Source organism: Doryrhamphus excisus, chromosome 16, assembly GCF_030265055.1.
Source record: "Doryrhamphus excisus isolate RoL2022-K1 chromosome 16, RoL_Dexc_1.0, whole genome shotgun sequence".
NCBI lineage: Eukaryota > Metazoa > Chordata > Actinopteri > Syngnathiformes > Syngnathidae > Doryrhamphus > Doryrhamphus excisus.
Window position 1 is genome coordinate 16,448,980 of NC_080481.1, and position 20,877 is coordinate 16,469,856.

Sequence of the window (20,877 nt, forward strand, 5' to 3'; positions counted from 1 at the left end):
TTAATTAAATAATTAATAATTTAATACATTGATTGTATTAAATCATTAATAATATAATGCATTAATTGTATTAAATCATTTAGTATATTAATTGTATTAAATAATTATTAATTTAATACATTAATTGTATTAAATTATTAATTATTTAATTAATAATCTAATTAAGTGTGTGTTATTGTATCAATAACCAATATTGTATTAAATCATTAATAATTTAATACATTAATTGTATTAAATCATTTAATACATTAATTGAAATCATTAATAATTTAATACATTAATTGTATTAAATTATTAATGATTTAATTAATAATCTAATTAAAGTGTGTATTATTGTATCAATAACCAATATTGTATTAAATCATTAATAATTTAATACATTAATTGTATTAAATTATTAATATTTTAATACATTTGTAATTGTATTAAATCATTCAATACATTAATTGTATTAAATAATCAATAATTTAATACATTAATTGTATTAAATTATTAATTATTTAATTAATAATCTAATTAAAAATGTGTATTATTGTATCAACTTTTTTTTATTTATTGTTGATTTTATTCCCATAATATAATAGAGCTGATTTTCCCAAACTATCAACTTTATTTTGTTTTGTTTCTCATATTATTATGATTTATTATGAAAAGAATATTTCTACTCTTTGCTAATAAAATGGCATTATTTTTCCCTCATAGTATTACGAGTTTAATCGAGTAAAATTGAATCTTATTTTTACTTTATTATTGGAAATTAACATTTTAAAAATGATAAAAGTAGAAATAAAAATAATAAAAATATCTCAATTTTAAATACGCTGTAAAGTCTTATAATCTGTGTCGTTTAATAATAAATACCCACACCTGCCACACAGCCGAGCAGGCCACGCCTCTTTTTGTCACCTTCCCCGCCACCACGTAACGACATGTCTGATCTGAATGTCACCGCCGAGGATGCCGTGAAAGCACACGTCACATCCCATCCTCATTAACCGGCTGCGGAGATACGATTCAGTCGCTCTGACAAATTACCCCTGGGCGCACCCCCACCTCCGGGCACGTGGTGGTATTTCCGCGTGTCGAGCAGGTTTGACCCGCCCTTTAACTCCACCACCTCCCCCACCCAAAAGCCCCCTTTCCGGTTCTTTGTCTTGAAGGCAGGCAATGGCGGTGCAAAGTAGAACAGGAAGGTATTTTGTGTGGAAGAAAAAAGGTTAAGGAGCGCCGACGGTGTCTGACCTTTGACCCTAGGCTGGCATTTGCGTCTATAGAATTATGCATTCTTTTCACCATCACTTTTTTTCCCCTTTAAATCCACTCTAATTTATTTTATTTGAATTATTCAAATTTAATTGAGGCATTGCTGAGGGAAAAAAACACTTTTTATGACTATTTCCTTCTTCATGTGACGAAAACCCTCTTAAGCTAACAGCAGAGCTCTGGCGACATCTGCTGTTCATAAGTGAAAATTGCATGCACCGGATTAAATGCACCAATTTAAATGTAAACATGAATTCATTTTTTATTAAATTGATTATGAATTATACAGTGCAGAGTTGTGTTTTTATGTGATGTATAGTAGTCTACGGTGTAATTATTAGCATAAATGTGATACACTAGGGTGATGTTAGTAATCGTATCATGTCTTATTGGCTGTGTCTCAATTCGCGTACTACTATACTTAAGTTACACCTGAGTGTATAAGTGCGTATACTTGCCCTTAACACGCTCCAAATCACGAGTGGAGCCGAAAGGAGCCGAGCAGAGCCGAACCACTCTGTCGTCCATCATTTTGGTGCAGCACCGCCCTCTTCCGGTACTGTTTTTACCACAGTCACACTCTCTAGCGTCACATAGAAACATATATTTCCTTCCCCCGAAAAAATTAAACACTTTGATTCTCCATACTAAGTAAACATTCACTCATATTCCATTCAACAACCCTGTGCTCCTTTAATATTCAAACAATAACAAACCACCCTCTGCTATCGCCATCTTGGATACGTAGCGGAAGAGGCGGGACTAAGTGGAGCTCAAAAGCAGTTAAATATTACGATAGTTATTTGCATAAGAGACACAGCCACAATAATGGAAAAACAAACACAAACTTACGTCTGTTCAGCCACAAACTGAACTGGCAGCCCTGCTTTTGGCAAGAAATAGATCATAGAAAAGCATCGTGGGATCAGCTGAACCAAAAACCGGAAACAGGAAGTGAGTGCGTAAGCGGGAAAAGCAAAATCTCTGCTGCATCCATTTTTAATCAGAGGTCTTTCCGTTCAAGTCTTTTGCCACAAGATGGCAGTAGTTAACCTCATTCTACAACGGCCACTTTGTACTTGTGGAGTTTTTTTTTTGTATTTTTATCTTTTTTTTGCTTGAAGTGCTGCTTGCTGTGCTGGCATTCGACTTGAAAATAGACTCTGCTGATCCCGAAGCCGATCTCTCAGACTCGGATGATGCTGATGGAGGAGGAGGCTCTGTGAAGCTAAAATGGGGGAGAAACAGTCAAGGTTACACACAAGATAAACACAATGAAAAGTATGTATCTCTTTTATGTGAAACACCACGGCTGTTTTTTAATCTACATATAAAGTACTGTGTGCGAGTGACGTGCAGTCTCCAATAATAATAATATCTGTGAAACAACATGCTAGCTTACATGCTAGGCTACATCAGTTCTACAGGCTACATCGGTTCTAGAGTCTACATCAGGGGCAGTTCCAGGCGGATCAATGATGTGGACCCCCATGTTACAAGATCAGGAATATATAGTACTTATTTATTTATAAATTGAATATTTTTGTAGTTCAAATATATAAAGTCTGTTTTAAATACTATTTGTTGACATTATTAGAGCCCTCTAAACATTAAATAACACCCCTATAGTCAACTTTACACTTTTAGTAATAAATATCATTGACATAAATAGAGAAAATAAGCCCCTGGATCACCTTGAGCAGAGGTTCTTAGCTGGTTTGACTGCAGGACCGACCATTTACCCCAAGTTGCAATTAGTGGAAAATTTGCTTGGGGAATACTTTTAATATGGGAATAAAGTCAAAATATTATGGGAAAGTCAAACTATAGGGAGTCGAAAAAAGTTGAAAAATTAAAAAAAAATTAAATGATTTTTTTTTGGAAAAAAACTGCTGTAAAAAATATTGTTTATTGGAAATATATTGGAAAATAAATAAATATCTAATAATACATATATATTGTGTATTATTATGGGAATAAAGTCCAAAAAATGTAAGGAATAAAGTCATAATATTATAAAAACAGGAGTCAAAAATTTTATTGAAGAAGAAAGTATATATTATGTAAATATTTTGGGGGGGAAAAATACAAAAAAAAAGTTCAGGTTCATGCTAACAACACCCTTTTTCACCTGTATCACAAAGCTGAGATGTCGTGTTTTATTGAAATGTACGCAACTTCTTGGTCATTTTCCTTCCCTTTTTTGTTGAAAACTGATATTTATTTTGGTGAAACTTACCCATGTTTTACTGATGACTACTAATCTTCCTCTTGTGTTAGCTTTTTAGTATCATCTCTTATGTTAACGGGTCGGTTTTGATCAGCTATCAGCTATAAAATACACTTAAAACAATAAGTTATCATCAAATTTGCTTCTTATGTCTTGGTTACATTCTTAGGCTTCCTCATCAATGAAAATGTTGCTTTTAATATTTTTAGTGTGGGCATGTAGGCCTTTTTTTTGTCACTATACCCCTTCATTTTAATTTCCAAAAATGGTAAAAATGAACCTCAAAAGAATCATTTTAATAAATTGAAGGTTCTTTTATTACCTGGCTATTACTGAGTGCTATAGAACATATCTCTTAAATCAATTAGTTTTATTTATTTTCTCATTTTAGTATTAATCACTAAAGAAACATGTATGGTGTTCAGGTGAATTTTGACCCATATATATTAATATCAAGAAAAGGTAGAAAAAGTTATTATTGTTTTCAGCAACAGAACTTTAGTATCAACTGCAATCAAAAAGTAGAACAGGTCCAGATCTTGGTTCACTGTACTTCTTGCCATTCTTTCCATGATCCAAATTATAAATGTGAAATCAGCCAATCAAATGAGTGAATTAATAATTTCAACCAGACCATTTTAAAATGTAATAAAATAAAATATTTTTTTGGTTTTTATTTTGTTGAAATAGAGTTTCCTGACAAAGTCAAAAAGCCTTGATGCAATAAACAAATGTGATGTGATTCTTTTTATGCATTAAAACAGGGGTCTCAAAGTCGCGTCCCGCGGGCCAAATGCGGCCCACGAGACGCTAGTTTGTGGCCCCCGACTTGATACCAAAGTTTAATGTTGAAATGACAGCTTAAAGCTGTGTGCACAACCGGACACAATTAACATGATTTTTGCCCCGCCCATACTGTTACCCTTCCCTGTTTCCCCGCCCTGTTTTGCTTTGGATTAGCAATGAAGCTAAAGGCTTATGAGGCTGAACAGAATTGAAAAAAATAAAAATAAAAATAAAAATAAAAATAAAAATAAAAATAAAAATAAAAATAAAAATAAAAATAAAAATAAAAATAAAAATAAAAATAAAAATAAAAATAAAAATAAAAATAAAAATAAAAATAAAAATAAAAATAAAAATAAAAATAAAAATAAAAATAAAAATAAAAATAAAAAATTTGGAGTCACCAATTAACCTAGCATGTTTTTGGAATGTGGGAGGAAACCGGAGTACCTGGAGAAAACCCACACATGCACGGGGAGAACATGCAAACTCCACACAGAGATGCCCGAGGGTGGAATTGAACCCTGGTCTCCTATCTGTGAGGTCTGCGCGCAAACCACTAGACCGCCGTGCCGCCCCCATCCGATATATGCGAGGGAAATTTCATGGAAATGCATTGGAACGGGACTGGAGATTTTGTCCGAAATAGGCGAAATCCGTTATAAAAAATCCGATATATGCAATGAATTTTTATTGGAAATGCATTACAGAAAAATCGCTTCTTTTTTATCTGTCCGTTGTGAGCGAATTTCCGATATATCCAAGGTTTACTGTAATTGGAATTCCTACTCCTTATCATGTGATGTTCCTTCATTTATCCCGAAACCATTATTACCCATTAAGAAAATGGGACCCTGTATGGAATACATAGTATGCTTGGAGGTCTTGTTTTATATTTAGCTCAAGATGACTGCACGTTGGTTGCTAGGAGATGCTTGATGCAACTGCAGCGTCTGTTCTGAATTTCAATACCCCCAGCTGTCAATCATGCATGCGGACGTTCTGCAAGAAGAAAAAAACAGGAAGAAGGAGTAGAAGAGGTTGAATAGTTAAAGGACTCACTCTGCCGCTGCGAACGGCGCCATTGTGGTAGATTGGCGAACTCGGGGCGGAGGCGTTGTAGTAAGAGGAAGCGGTCTGGACCAGCGGTCTCTTGGCTTTCTCTCTGGTCCCGTTTGAGTCGTTATCTTTGATGATGTCATACTGGCGGCAGAATAGCGCGATGACGGCTGCGGCGGAAGACGGCGGCGTGTGAGCGTGTGTGTTTGTGTGTGTATACGTCACAAAGACGCTGACCTGCCCAAAGCAGCAACACGGTGGTGATGATGAGAAGTTCTCCGGTTTGCAAATGAGGCGTCATACCCAAACCCTCCATGGCCGGCTCATCTGAGGACACAAACACAACAGAATTTGTGTACTTCTTGTTGTTATATGTCGGCCATGTTGGTTTGTATGATTTACGGTGGTCCAGAACTCCCGCTGGATAGTGGTCGGTTCTTTCCAGGGTCCTGAAGTGGAGGGCTTGGCTGGGTTGGCTGTCACCGTGCGGACCGACAGACTGCACCTGAACACAACATGTTTTATTAGCGCTAAAAGTCTCACACAACATGAAGTGTTGGCTGGACTGTGAACCAGGACAGAATACATTGCCATTGCCCCCCCCCCCCCCCCCCCCCCACACACACACCCCAGCATGGCAAGGACTCTGGGCCTTCCAGGATTACCATCATGTTTCTTCCTTCACTAGACTAACATTTCAGTATGGGATGTTGTATGTTGTTATGATTGAGGCTTAATTTTGTTACTACATCCATCCATCCAGACATCCATCCATTCAGACATCCATCCATCCATCCAGACATCCATCCATTCAGACATCCATCCATCCATCCATCCATCCAGACATCTATCCATTCAGACATCCATCCATGCATTCAGACATCCATCCATCCAGACATGTATCCATCCATTCAGACATCCCTCCATCCAACCAGACATCTATCCATCCATTCAGACATCCATCCATCCAGACATCTATCCATCCGTTCAGACATCCCTCCATCCATTTATTCAGCCATCCATCCATCCATTCAGACATCCATCCATCCATTCAGACATCCATCCATTTATTCAGCCATCCATCCATTCAGACATCCATCCATTTATTCAGCCATCCATCCATCCATCCGTTTAGACATCCCTCCATCCATCCAGACATCTATCCATCCATCCATTCAGACATCCATCCATTTATTCAGCCATCCATCCATCCATTCAGACATCCATCCATTTATTCAGCCATCCATCCATTCAGACATCCATCCATCCAGACATCTATCCATCCATTCAGACATCCCTCCATCCATCTATCCATCCATCCAGACATCCATCCATTCAGCCATCCATCCATTTATTCAGCCGTCCATCCATCTATTCAGACATCCATCCATCATCTATTCAGACATCCATCCATTCAGACATCCATCCTTCCATCCATCCATTCAGCCATCCATCCATCATCCATTCATTCAACCACCCATCCATCTATCCATCTATCATCCATCCATCCATTCAGCAATCCATCCATTCAGCAATCCATCCATCCATTCAGCCATCCATTCATCCATTCATCCATTCATCCATCCATCCATCCGTCCACCCATCCATTCAGACATCCATCCATTCAGCAATCCATCCATCCATTCAGCCATCCATTCATTCATCCATCCGTCCATTCATCCATCCGTCCAACCATCCATCCATTCAGACATCCATCCATTCAGCCATCCATCCATCCATCCATTTATAAAAACACCCATCCGTCTATCCACATATAGACAAACAACCATTCACACTCACATTCATACCTATGGACAATTTGGAGTCGCCAATTAACCTAGCATGTTTTTGGAATGTGGGAGGGGAGAACATGCAAACTCCACACGGAGATGGCCGAGGGTGGAATTGAACTCATCTCTCCTTGCTGTAAGGCCTTCGCGCTAACCACTCGTCCACCGTGCAGCCTGCAGTTTCTCAACTGATCAGGAGCGTATAAACAAACCATTGTCTCTAACATTCAATCCACGGACTATTCCGAGTGTCCAATTATCCAAGCATACTTTTGGGATGCAGGGCGGAAGAAACCTCAGAACATGCACGTACACGGAGAACAAAAAAATGCTTACACAACCCCCTATGATCTCACGAACTGTGAGCCGACGTGCTAACCGCTAAGCCACTGTTCAACCGTGAACTTACACTTAATTAAAAGCAAAGAACAAGGAAACTGTCCTTGTGCTCTGCCGTGTCCTCGATATTAATAACGGATCCCCGTGGGAGATTTTGCTTTATTGGCAATGAGGTGAAAGGTCAGGCCACCCGGGGGGTGCCGATGAGATTTCAGCGATTTGAAAGTCGCCCTGTTTGAAGGACAACGTCGAACTATGAAACGTCATGAAAAGTTTGTGAAAGTCACAACACCTGCACGCTGTAGTGAGTGTCCTCGTCCAGATCCCATAGAACACACCAGCGGCTCGACGTGTTCACCTCGCGGATGGAGCGCTGCATCAGACCGTCTTGCCTCTGTGGGGGTGGGTGGGTGGGGGGGGGGGCAAACATCTATTAAACCAGGCTTAAAACGGAGTTTTATCACAATGAGCATTTTGGAAGAAACTGAAAAAACAATTCTAAACCTGACCTTCAAATCCCTTATCTCAGGGGTCTCAAACTCACCGGAGCTAGGTTCTGGGTGAAGCCGGGGCCGCATCAGGTTTTAAAAAAAAAAACCAAAACGTTTATTAAATTTATTAAAAACTGAAAAAAAATAAATAAAAAAATCTTCAATGCTTTGGGCAAACTTTTTGACTCGTGGGCCGCATTGATTTAACAAAATTGCCGGGGGGGGGGGTGGGGGGGGGGGGGGGGGTGATATATAGTATTTTACACGTAACAGTCAATTTTTACACCTATATTTTTACACATATTTTACATGTAAAAGTGTCATGCAATCTGCTATATGTGAACTTTTAAATCATTTATTTGATGTGAAGTGTATTAGAAATTAAATGTATTATTATTATTGTTATTATTATTATTTTTATTAGAGTTACTATTGTTATTATTATTAGTTATAGTAATGTTATTATCATTATATTATATAATATAATATATTATAATTATTATTTATATTATTATATAATATATTATTATATATTAATAATAATAATAACAATAATATTGTTTAGTATTATTTTTAATAATAATAATAATATTACTATTATTATATTAATATTATTAACAACAATATTAATATAATAGTAATATTATTATTAACAACAACATTATTATTGTTATTATTATTATTATTATTTTTACTATTGTGCTTGTGTTCCTTTTTCCAGGAGCATTTTGTAAACAACAGACCACATCAAATAACGAAATTGATAAAACTTTTAAATCATTTATTTGATGTGAAGTGTATTAGAAATTAAATGTATTATTAGTATTGTTATTATTTTTTTTTTTATTAGAATTACTATTGTTATTATTATTAGTTATAGTAATGTTATTATCATTATATTATATAATATAATATATTATAATTATTATTTATATTATTATATAATATATTATTATTATATATTAATATTAATAATAATAATAATATTGTTTATTATTATTTTTAATAATAATAATAATAATAATAATATTACTATTATTATATTAATATTATTAACAACAATATTAATATAATAGTAATATTATTATTAACAACAACATTATTATTGTTATTATTATTATTACTATTGTGCTTGTGTTCCTTTTTCCAGGAGCATTTTGTAAACAACAGACCACATCAAATAACGAAATTGATAAAACTTTTAAATCATTTATTTGATGTGAAGTGTATTAGAAATTAAATGTATTATTATTATTGTTATTATTATTATTTTTATTAGAATTACTATTGTTATTATTATTAGTTATAGTAATGTTATTATCATTATATTATATAATATAATATATTATAATTATTATTTATATTATTATATAATATATTATTATATATTAATAATAATAATAATAACAATATTGTTTATTATTTTTAATAATAATAATAATAATATTACTATTATTATATTAATATTATTAACAACAATATTAATATAATAGTAATATTATTATTAACAACAACATTATTATTGTTATTATTATTATTATTTTTACTATTGTGCTTGTGTCCCTTTTTCCAGGAGCATTTTGTAAACAACAGACCACATCAAATAACGAAATTGATAAAGCAGCTACCTCAACCATCAAAAAGTTGGCCCAAGCCACAATGCCAGGTTGTATGTTGAGTTTAAATACAATACTTTGGAAAGAACAGGCGGGCCATATTGAAACTCTTGGCGCGCCGGATGTGGCCCCCGGGCCGTAGTTTGCCCACCCCTGCCCTACACTTTTTCAGTACTTCAGTACACCAAAATATCTGATAAAACATTCCACTATTCTCAAATATCAAAAAATTATTTTTCTATACACAAAATAAGATTAAAAAAATAAACAAATTAAGAATAAAGACAATAAATCAATCAATCAGTAATAAATAAGTAAAATAATAATAATAAGAAAAACATAAGAAACCACATACAGTTGGTAGAAAAAATATTTTTTTCATATTCAAATGTACAGTATTAACAGTTATTTAACCTTTAACATGAACATTAATAAAACTTAATAATTTGACCCAATTAGCAAGTTAGCATCGTACTCAGTTCCATCTAACTTTAACAACATGTTTCATGAGATGCTTTATCTTGACGTGTATTTTCCGTTTGATTCCAAATCATTTCCTGCATTTATTTGTACCCAGCGTCATAAGCCTTTAGCTTCATTGCTAATCCAAAGCAAAACAGGGCGGGGTAACAGTATGGGCGGGGCAAAAATCATGTTAATTGTGTCCGGTGTGCACACAGCTTTAAGCTGTCATTTTAACATTAAACTTTGGTATCAAGGTGGGGGCCTCAAACTAGCGTATCGCGTGCCGCATTTGGCCCGCGGGCCGCGAGTTTGAGACCCTTGTTTTAATGCATAAAAAGAATCACATCACATTTGTTTATTGCATTAAGGCTTTTTGACTTTGTCAGGAAACTCTATTTCAACAAAATAAAAAATAAAAAAATATTTTTTATTACATTTTAAAACAGTCTGATTGAAATTATTAATTCACTCATTTGATTGGCTGATTTCACATTTATAATTTGGATCATGGAAAGAATGGCAAGAAGTACAGTGAACCAAGATCTGGACCTGTTCTGCTTTTTGATTGCAGTTTATACTAAAGTTCTGTTGCTGAAAACAATAATAACTTTTTCTACCTTTTCTTGATATTAATATATATGGGTCAAAATTCACCCGAACACTATACATGTTTCTTTAGTGATTAATACTAAAATGAGAAAATAAATAAAACTAATTGATTTAAGAGATATGTTCTATAGCCCTCAGTAATAGCCAGGTAACAAAATAACCTTTAATTTATGAATATGATTCTTTTGAGGTTAATTTTTACCATTTTTGGAAATTAAAATTAAGGGGTATAGTGACAAAAAAAGGCCTGCATGCCCACACTAAAAATATTAAAAGCAACATTTTCATTGATGAGGAAGCCTAAGAATGTAACCAAGACATAAGAAGCAAATTTGATGGTAACTTATTGTTTTTAGTGTATTTTATAGCTGATAGCTGATCAAAACCGACCCGTTAACATAAGAGATGATACTAAAAAGCTAACACAAGAGGAAGATTAGTAGTCATCAGTAAAACATAGGTAAGTTTCACCAAAATAAATATCAGTTTTCAACAAAAAAGGGAAGGAAAATGACCAAGAAGTTGCGTATATTTCAATAAAACACGACATCTCAGCTTTGTGATACAGGTGAAAAAGGGTGTTGTTAGCATGACCTGAACTTTGTTTTTGTATTTTTTTCCCCCAAAATATTTACATAATATATACTTTCTTCTTCAATAAACTTTTTGACTCCTGTTTTTGTAATATAATGACTTTATTCCTTACATTTTTTGGACTTTATTCCCATAATAATACACAATATATATGTATTATTAGATATTTATTTATTTTCCAATATATTTCCAATAAACAATATTTTTTTACAGCAGTTTTTTCCCCAAAAAAATTTTCATTACATTTTTTTTAATTTTCCAACTATATGTTTTTTCGTCTCCCTATAGTTTGACTTTCCCATAATATTTTGACTTTATTCCCATATTAAAAGTATTCCCCAAGCAAATTTTCCACTAATTACAACTTGGGGTGAATGGTAGGTCCTGCAGTCAAACCAGCTAAGAACCTCTGCTCAAGGTGATCCAGGGGCTTATTTTCTCTGATTTGGTATCAAGGTAGGGGGCCTCAAACTAGCGTCTCGCGGGCCGCATTTGGCCCGCGGGCCGCGAGTTTGAGACCCCTGTTTTAATGCATAAAAATAATCACATCACATTTGTTTATTGCATCAAGGCTTTTTGACTATTTCCACAAAATATGCGGCGGGCCGCGAGTTTGAGACCCCTGCCTTATCTGACTACTGACGTAGGAACACACATACTTGCTTAGACACACAGGTTTGATACCGGTTGCCGAAATTAGTGCAATTTAAACACACACACAGATTGTGAGTCGCAATTCCATATGCACCTCATGAATACAGAAATAATCAACATGGCGGCATTTCTGAAGAAAGATTACAAGGAGCTTTTGCATCCCAGATAGGAAGCGTGGTTTCCTCTGTGCTGGGAATGTTGCGTAACGACAATGGCGCCGGGATCCGCATTGCAAAAATGAGTCTTTGTGTGCAGATTTTCCTGTCCTCTGTCTTCTTTGCCGCTCAGGATGTTGCAGCGTGTGAAAGCATCTCCCTCGGCAATACAATTGATTGTTCGCCGCTCCAAAATGCCGACTCGCATTTTGGGATAAGACCGAGGACAGCTTTTTCAGGATAAAACCTTGGGACTATTTGGGACTCTTTGAGACCATGCCAGCAGATGTTCCACATCCCTGAGCTAGTCCGTGTGAAATATTAAGAGTCAAACCAGAGGTGACTTTAAAAAAACGAATTGTCGGTGCCCTGTGAGACAGACTGCCGACAAAATCCTTTCCACTAATGGAAATGACGCCCACTCAGAGTGCGGATGCTTTCTGCTGCCAGAGTGTGGGCGCGTGAAAACTTGCCTGTATCCAAGCACACAGATGAGATCCTTTTGTGGACACGATTTAGACAGTTTTGTTTCCTATAACTTTGAAAGGGGCCCAACATTTGGAACTTGTGGTCTTGGCCCTGTATCAGTAGGTCGGTGTGTTTTGGGTATGAGGACTTCCACACCAAGTTCAGAATTTCTCACGTTACAACTCTAGTAACTGACGCTTGCTGACTTGCTTCATGGGTGTTTAGTATTTTGTGAAAAAAGCCCAGTTCCATGTCAGACCCTCCAAAATTCATCCAATCACATTCAAAATCCAATTCTTTACTGTTTATGTGTCTCTGCTTTTCGACCCCTGACCAATCGCTAAAGAGTAGGCGTAGTCTGGGAGAAGGCTGCAGACTCTCAGTCGTTCAGCTAAGAGGAGACGAATACAGTCCGACAACCCCCCCCCCCCCCCCACTCAAGCATGGCCTCCATCCATCCATCCATTCAGCCATTCAGACATCCATTCAGACATCCATCCATCCAGACATCCATCCATTCATCAATCTATCCATTCAGACATCCATCAATTCAGCCATTCACACATCCATCCATCCGTCCATCTATCTATCTATTCATCCATTCACCCATCCATCCATCTATCCATTCAGACATCCATCCGTCCATCCATCCCCCCCATCCACCCATTCAGACATCAACCCATTCAGCCATGCAGACATCCATCCAGCCATCCATCTATCTATCTATTCATCCATTCAGCCATCCATCCATCCATCTATCTATTTATCCATTCAGCCATCCATCTATCTATCTATTCATCCATTCAGACATCCATCCATTCAGACATCCATCCATCTATCTATTCACCCATTCAGCCATCCATCCATCCATTCATTCATTCAGCCATTCATTCAGACATCCGTCCATCCATGCATCTATTCATCCATCCATTCAGAAATTCATCCATCCATCCATCCATCTATCTATCCATTCATCCAGCCGTCCATCTATTCATCTATCCATCCAACCATCCATCCATCCCTCCATCCACCCATTCAGACATCAACCCATTCAGCCATGCAGACATCCATCCAGCCATCCATCTATCTATCTAGTCATCCATTCAGCCATCCATCCATCTATCTATTCATCCATTCAGCCATCCATCCATCCATCTATCTATCTATTCATCCATTCAGCCATCCATCCATCCATTCAGACATCCATCCATCTATCTATTCATCCATTCAGCCATCCATCCATCCATCCATCCATCCATCCATCCATCCATCCATCCATCCATCCATCCATCCATTCATTCATTCAGCCATCCATTCAGACATCCATCCATCCATGCATCTATTCATCCATCCATTCAGAAATTCATCCATCCATCCATCCATGCATCTATTCATCCATCCATTCAGACATCCATCCATTCAGCCACCCATCCATCTATCTATCCATTCATCCAGCCGTCCATCTATTCATCTATCCATCCAACCATCCATCCATTCATCCAGCCGTCCATCTATTCATCTATCCATCCAACCATCCATCCATCCATCCCTCCATCCAGCCATCCATCATTCTATCTATTCATCCATTCAGCCATCCATCCATCCATCTATCTATCTATTCATCCATTCAGCCATCCATCCATTCAGACATCCATCCATCCATTCAGACATCCATCCATCTATTCATCCATCCATCCATTCAGACATCCATCCATGCATGCATCTATTCATCATCCATCCATTCAGACATCCGTCCATTTATCTATCCATTCATCCATCCGTCCATCTATCCATCCATTCATCCATCCATCCATCCATCCATCCATCCATCCATCTATTCATCCATCCATCCATTCAGACATCCATCCATCCAGCCATCCATCTATCCATCCATTCATCCATCCATCCATCCATCCATCCATCCATCCATCCATCCATCCATCCATCCATCCATCTATTCATCCATCCATCCATTCAGACATCCATCCATCCAGCCATCCATCTATCCATCCATTCAGCCACCCATCCATTTATCTATCCATTCATCCATCCATCCATCCATCTATCCATCCATCCATCCATCCATCCAACCCCACATACCTGCTGTGAGATGGCATACCCAATGACTGTATCTCCTTGAGGAACATTCCAGGTCACCATGGCCGAGTGGGCTCTCAACTGGGTCACGGACACGTTCACCGGGGCAGCTGGCACAGCTGTTGCCATGGTACCGCACATGCACACACATAGAGGACCACTGTAAGGACAACTTTCTACAGTGGAAGAACAGGAGTCACCTTAAAGCCAGCGAAAGTTGACAGAATGCAGATGGCGGTCAGTGGCTGGTGCCTAGTGGTTGAACCCATTGAGTTGACTACAGTAGAACCTGTTTATGTTGACGCTGTTTACGTTGACGCTGTTTATGTTGACGCTGTTTATGTTAACGCTGTTTTCACGAAAACTTGTTTTTCAGGTGAGGTGGTGGGAGCGAGGCGGCGAAGGCGGTTTCCTGATTCTTGATTTCGGTCCAGGAGTGTAGTGGAGCAAGACTGGAGACTGGCGGAGGAAAAGAGGAACAAGAGGATGCTGGGTGCTCAGCAGGTGAGACGGATGTTGTAAATTTCCAGAAGGGAGGCTGAGGGGTGAAACGCCAACGATCTTTCCAGCTGTGCGCACTATGCGCTGCGGAGCTTTACGATTATAGTCCATGCAGCTCAAGCACCACGCTGTGATCCAGCTGCTTGGGATGATTCAAACTGTGCCACGGTAGAAGAAGTGCATGATGGGTAGGGGGTGTTCTTGTCTTTCTCGTTTGGCGAGAGGGTAAAGATGCTACTGAGCCCTTTTCACTGGTGTTGTTTGTCAACCAGGGGAGGTCTTCATGGATGCAGACTGGTAGAGGTCCAGAGCGGGTCGTTGTGTTTGATTGTTTTTTTAGTGGTGGGTCAGTATTGTTCCGTGGAGTCAAATCCTCGGAGGGGAACCCAAATCAGACTCTTTGTCAGATCATAACCTGCTACCATGGCTTCTGAGGTTTACGTAGCTGGTTTGTCAGCAGTTTCTGGAGGACAAAGGTATTGATTCTGACTGATCTGGCTTTGACTCAAACTTGAATCTGACCCGGGACGGATCTGAGTCATAACCTGATCCTGTGTTTAAATTTGAGTATGATTCTGAATCAGTGAATCATTCCTATACCATTGTGTTCTCCAAAAATTGCTGATGTAATCTTCATTCACAAATAAAATCCCAAATACTTCAACTTGCTGATATAGTTCATCTTCAAACAGCTAAAATAATGCATAAGGCTAAAAATAACCAATTAGCTAAAAATGTCATCCAACATTGCACCTCCTACTTCGGTACGTGACAAAAAAAAAACTTAAACTATATTAGGAAAGCAGGAAGTGAACAAATGTAAAATGTACAAAAAATAAAAAATAAATAAAAATAAAAAAATTTAAATACAACAAATACAAAAATATAAATAAAATAATAAAATAAAGTGAAAAAATACTTACATCATATTGGGAAAGCAGGAAGTGAACAAATGTAAAATGTACAAAAAATGTAAAATAAATAAATAAATAAATAAAATGAAAAAATTAAAATACAACATATACAAACATATACAAAATAATAAAATAAAGTAAAAAAATACTTTCATTATATTGTGAAAGCAGGAAGTGAACAAATGTAAAATGTACAAAAAATGTAAAAAAAAATGTTTAAATACAACAAATACAAAAATATAAAAAAATTATAAAATAAAGTTAAAAATTACTTACATTATATTGGGAAAGCAGGAAGTGAACAAATGTAAAATGTACAAAAAATGTAAAAAAATGATTTAAAAAATTTACAAAAATAAAAAAATTCAAATACAAAAATATAAAAAAATAAAAAAATAATAAAATTAAGTAAAAAATTACTTACATTATATTGGGAAAGCAGGAAGTGAACAAAAATGTAAAAAAAATAATAAAAAATAACATGTACAAAAAATGTAATTTTTTTTTAAATACAACAAATACAAAAATATAAAAAAATAATAAAATAAAGTTAAAAATTACTTACATTATATTGGGAAAGCAGGAAGTGAACAAATGTAAAATTTACAAAAAATGTAAAAAAAAATGATTGAAAAAATGTTAAAAAATAAAAAAATACAAATACAACAAATACAAAAATATAAAAAAAATAATAAAATAAAGTAAAAAAAATAACTTACATTATATTGGAAAAGCAGGAAGTGAACAAATGTAACAGTTAGTGATTGTAATAGTACCAGATGGAGGGGTAGGATTTAATAAGCTTTGCTTCTTCCTACTCCTTTTGGACATGTGGAACTGGGAACTGATTATGTGATGCATTCAATTGTAATCTGATGCATGTTCAAATGAAATAAAACCATTAGCATTAGCATTCATGGAGCTCTAGGATGTATGACACAAATGTCCCCTTGTTTGCTTATGAGGGAAGAAAAGGCATCCATCCATCATCTTCCTCCTGGCGATGATGAAGCCTCTAATTCAATCAGTGATGTTTTACTGCAAGTCCAAGAACCCTGTCAAGCACATGCTCCACAGCATCACCGTGGCAACAGTACGCCAATCCGAATCCGATGCACATAACAGTACGTTAAGCTAGAGTTATATATGTGTATATATGTGCTTTTGATTTCCATAATTATGCAGAAAGCCCAAGTCATTCAACTGCATGGGATGAGTGGTTAGCATGTAGGCCACACAGTCAGGAGACTGGGTTCGATTCTCCACTTGGGAGACACATCTCTGTGTGGAGTTTGCATATTCCCAGTGTATTCCGGTTTTCTCCAACATTCCAAAAACATGCTTGTGAAGCTAATTGGTGGCTGCAAATTGACCGTAGGTATGAATGGGAGTGTGAATGGTTGTTTGACTATATGAGCCCTGTGATTGGCTGGCCACCAGTCTAGGGTGTAGGCTGGGACCATTTTAGGTGTTAGCATGCTAACAGAATGTTATAATGGTATAACCTTGTTAACAGTTAGCATGCAAGCATTGTTAACATGCCAAAGTTAGCACATTTGCATTTAAGCTATTTTCATATGTATAAATTAAGGACTGTCATGGATAGCGCGCACGCCACACAGCTAGGAGACCCGAGTTCGATTCCACCTTGTGTGGAGTTTACCATACAGTTTGCCAAAAACATGCTAGGTTAATTAGCAACTCCAAATTGTCCATAGGTATGAATGTGAGTGTGAATGGTTGTTTGTCTATATGAGCGCTGTGATTGGCTGGCCACCAGTCTAGGGTGTAGGCTGGGACCATTTTAGGTGTTAGCATGCTAACAGAATGTTAACTTTGTAACCACTTCTATAGGTATAACCTTGCTAACAGTTAGCATGCAAGCATTGTTAACATGCCAAAGTTAGCACATTTGCATTTAAGCTATTTTCATATGTATAAATTGATGAAGGACTGTCATGGATAGCGCGCACGCCACACAGCTAGGAGACCCGAGTTCGATTCCACCCTGTGTGGAGTTTACCACACAGTTTGCCAAAAACATGCTAGGTTAATTAGCGACTCCAAATTGTCCATAGGTATGAATGTGAGTGTGAATGGTTGTTTGTCTATATGAGCCCTGTGATTGGCTGGCCACCAGTCCAGGGTGTAGGCTGGGACCATTTTAGGTGTTAGCATGCTAACAGAATGTTAACTTTGTAACCACTTCTATAGGTATAACCTTGCTAACAGTTAGCATGCAAGCATTGTTAACATGCCAAAGTTAGCACATTTGCATTTAAGCTATTTTCATATGTATAAATTGATTAAGGACTGTCATGGATAGCATGCACGCCACACAGCTAGGAGACCGGAGTTCGATTCCACCCTGTGTGGAGTTTACCACACAGTTTGCCAAAAACATGCTAGGTTAATTGGCGACTCCAAATTGCCCATAGGTATGAATGTGAGTGTGAATGGTTGTTTGTCTATATGAGCGCTGTGATTGGCTGGCCACCAGTCCAGGGTGTAGGCTGGGACCCTTGTGAGGATAAGCGACATAGAAAATGGATCTCTTATATTTTAGCATTAGGTCAATTGATTTGAACAAATAGAGTATTTATGCTAATGTGCTAATTAGGGTCAGACTGTGCCGTGCTGTGACCATCTAAACGAGTTTCTCCAATGGCGTTTCCATGTCAACAGGTTCTGATTAACCCGCAACACGTCCTTGTTGCTCCTGGTTAAGTCCTGATGATGTTTATGTGACGATGCTTCTGTCCTGTGCCTTATGGGGACACTTGCGGCAGACGCTCAACTGTCTGTTTCAACTGTTTTCCCTCCTGCGGAATAAATACCCATAAAAGGCAGATCGGTCGTTGAGCAGTTTATTTCTTCTCTACCGCCGCTGCTAACGACAACGGAGGCTGTAATGTCGGCATAGCACGTAACTGCACTGATAGGCAGCTTGAATTATCGTCGCAGGCTTGAGAAAAGTGGCTTTTTATCTGCAGTGGATCAGCTTTGACATCTCAACCTTAATCTCACGCAACACAAACCAACAGGAGGACCAGGAGGACCAGGACCACTTCTAAATGGGGACAAAAACCGCCTACCTTACTCACGGTCGCACCAAAACAGAAATAATCTAACGCTACCACATGACTCTGTCTTTGGAATTTACTTGTAGATTTAGCATTTCTAAGTTCAAAGTAAGTTTCAGGAAAATATCAGTTCCCAACTAAAAATGGGAGAAAAAAAGAAAAATAGAAAACAAATGTTTTTTCTGATAAAAGACAGTAGTCTAAATCTATCTTTTGGTAGGTTCCGTGTTTAAAGAGCCATAGAACCCAACATTCTGCACGCCTTAAATAATAATCAATGAAAATTAAAATGAAGCATTAAATTGAGTTTGATTTAATATTTGGATTTTACATTTAACGTTTTAATTTAAACTTCACATTTGCAATTAGTATTTTGATTCACCACTTAATTTCTATCTCATATGTGAGCAAAATGATCTAAATGTGAGGAAAGTAACCACACATATAAAATAAAATAAAATAAAATAAAATAAAATAAAATAAAATAAAATAAAATAAAATAAAATAAAATAAAATAAAATAAAATAAAATAAAATAAAATAAAATAAAATAAAATAAAATAAAATAAAATAAAATAAAATAAAATAAAATAAAATATACTGTGATTGGCTGGCGACCAGTCCAGGGTGTACCCCGCCTCTCACCCGAAGACAGCTGGGATGGGCTCCAGCACCCCGCGACCCTCGTCAGGAAAAAGCGGTAGAAAATGAATGAATAATATAATATAATATAATATAATATAATATAATATAATATAATATAATATAATATAATATAATATAATATAATATAATATAATATAATATAATATAATATAATATAATATAATATAATATAATATAATATAATATAATATTTATATTATTATTATATTTATATTATTTATTATATATATATTATTTTTTATTATAGAATATAGTATAATATTATATTATATTTTTATATTATATTATATTATATATTATAACATAGTATAATATAATATTATATTATAATATTATATTATATATTATTATATATATATATTAATATATTTATAGTATTATTTAACGCTTTGCTTTATATTTAACATTTAGATTTAGCATTTGGAATTACCATTTAATTTCTATCCTCAAAGTGAAGCGAGTCAAATATTTCAAATGTAACAGCGAGAAACGTGAGACCGAACCCACACAAGTCTAGCTAGTTCATTGTGAAGAATTAGTGTTCCATGAAGTAACACCAAGAAGTGTCAAAAGTAGGCATCTCGACAGTTAGCTGAATGAAACCCTCGCTAAAAGCATGTATATATATGTATGTATATATGGTGGCATTCAGAGAAAAACTGGAATACAACTGCGGCAAAATTTGTGCAAAAGCGGACGAGTGATAATTGGGTGGCGTATTATTTGAACTTCCCACCTTCTTGTCCTGCACACAGCCAAGAATCTTCTGCAAAGACTTCAAACAAACAAGCGGGTGGGAGATGGAGTCACATAGCGAAAATATAAATGAGCTACATCGCAGGAAGATGCCAAGCGAATCTTCAATATTTTGGTTTTGGTTGGCGCCATGCGTGACGGGTAAAGTGAGATGGATGAACAAGGGAGGGAGATGGAGGATCAATGATACAGACGACTAGATGGCGGTGAGACAACCACGGATATTGATCGATGACATGCTGAAACACTGCAGTTGCGCAGCACATTGAGGCCCTGTGCAAATTATATATTTATGCTCATTCATAATTTGCAAAAGCCTTTGCGACAAAACCCCGCCTACGC

At 36.4% G+C, this 20,877-nt stretch overlaps 1 protein-coding gene across 3 annotated transcripts in view; it reads right to left on the bottom strand.

The window, feature by feature from the left end:
• Window positions 1-1,170: 1,170 nt before the first annotated feature.
• Window positions 1,171-20,877, bottom strand: part of LOC131104962 (fibronectin type III domain-containing protein 4-like) — a 30,091-nt gene continuing 10,384 nt past the window's right edge. Inside the window, exons 2-7 of one of the 3 annotated variants that reach the window (XM_058052687.1) lie at window positions 14,620-14,735; window positions 7,760-7,861; window positions 5,741-5,843; window positions 5,576-5,665; window positions 5,342-5,508; window positions 1,176-2,491 (exon numbers count right to left, since the gene is read on the bottom strand). In XM_058052687.1, the coding sequence (XP_057908670.1) occupies window positions 2,450-2,491; window positions 5,342-5,508; window positions 5,576-5,665; window positions 5,741-5,843; window positions 7,760-7,861; window positions 14,620-14,735 (620 nt within the window). In that variant the 3' untranslated portion in view covers window positions 1,176-2,449. Of the gene's footprint in view, window positions 2,492-4,700; window positions 5,282-5,341; window positions 5,509-5,575; window positions 5,666-5,740; window positions 5,844-7,759; window positions 7,862-14,619; window positions 14,736-20,877 lie in introns of those variants that run through there. The other 2 variants (XM_058052688.1, XM_058052689.1) reach the window with 2 other exon arrangements.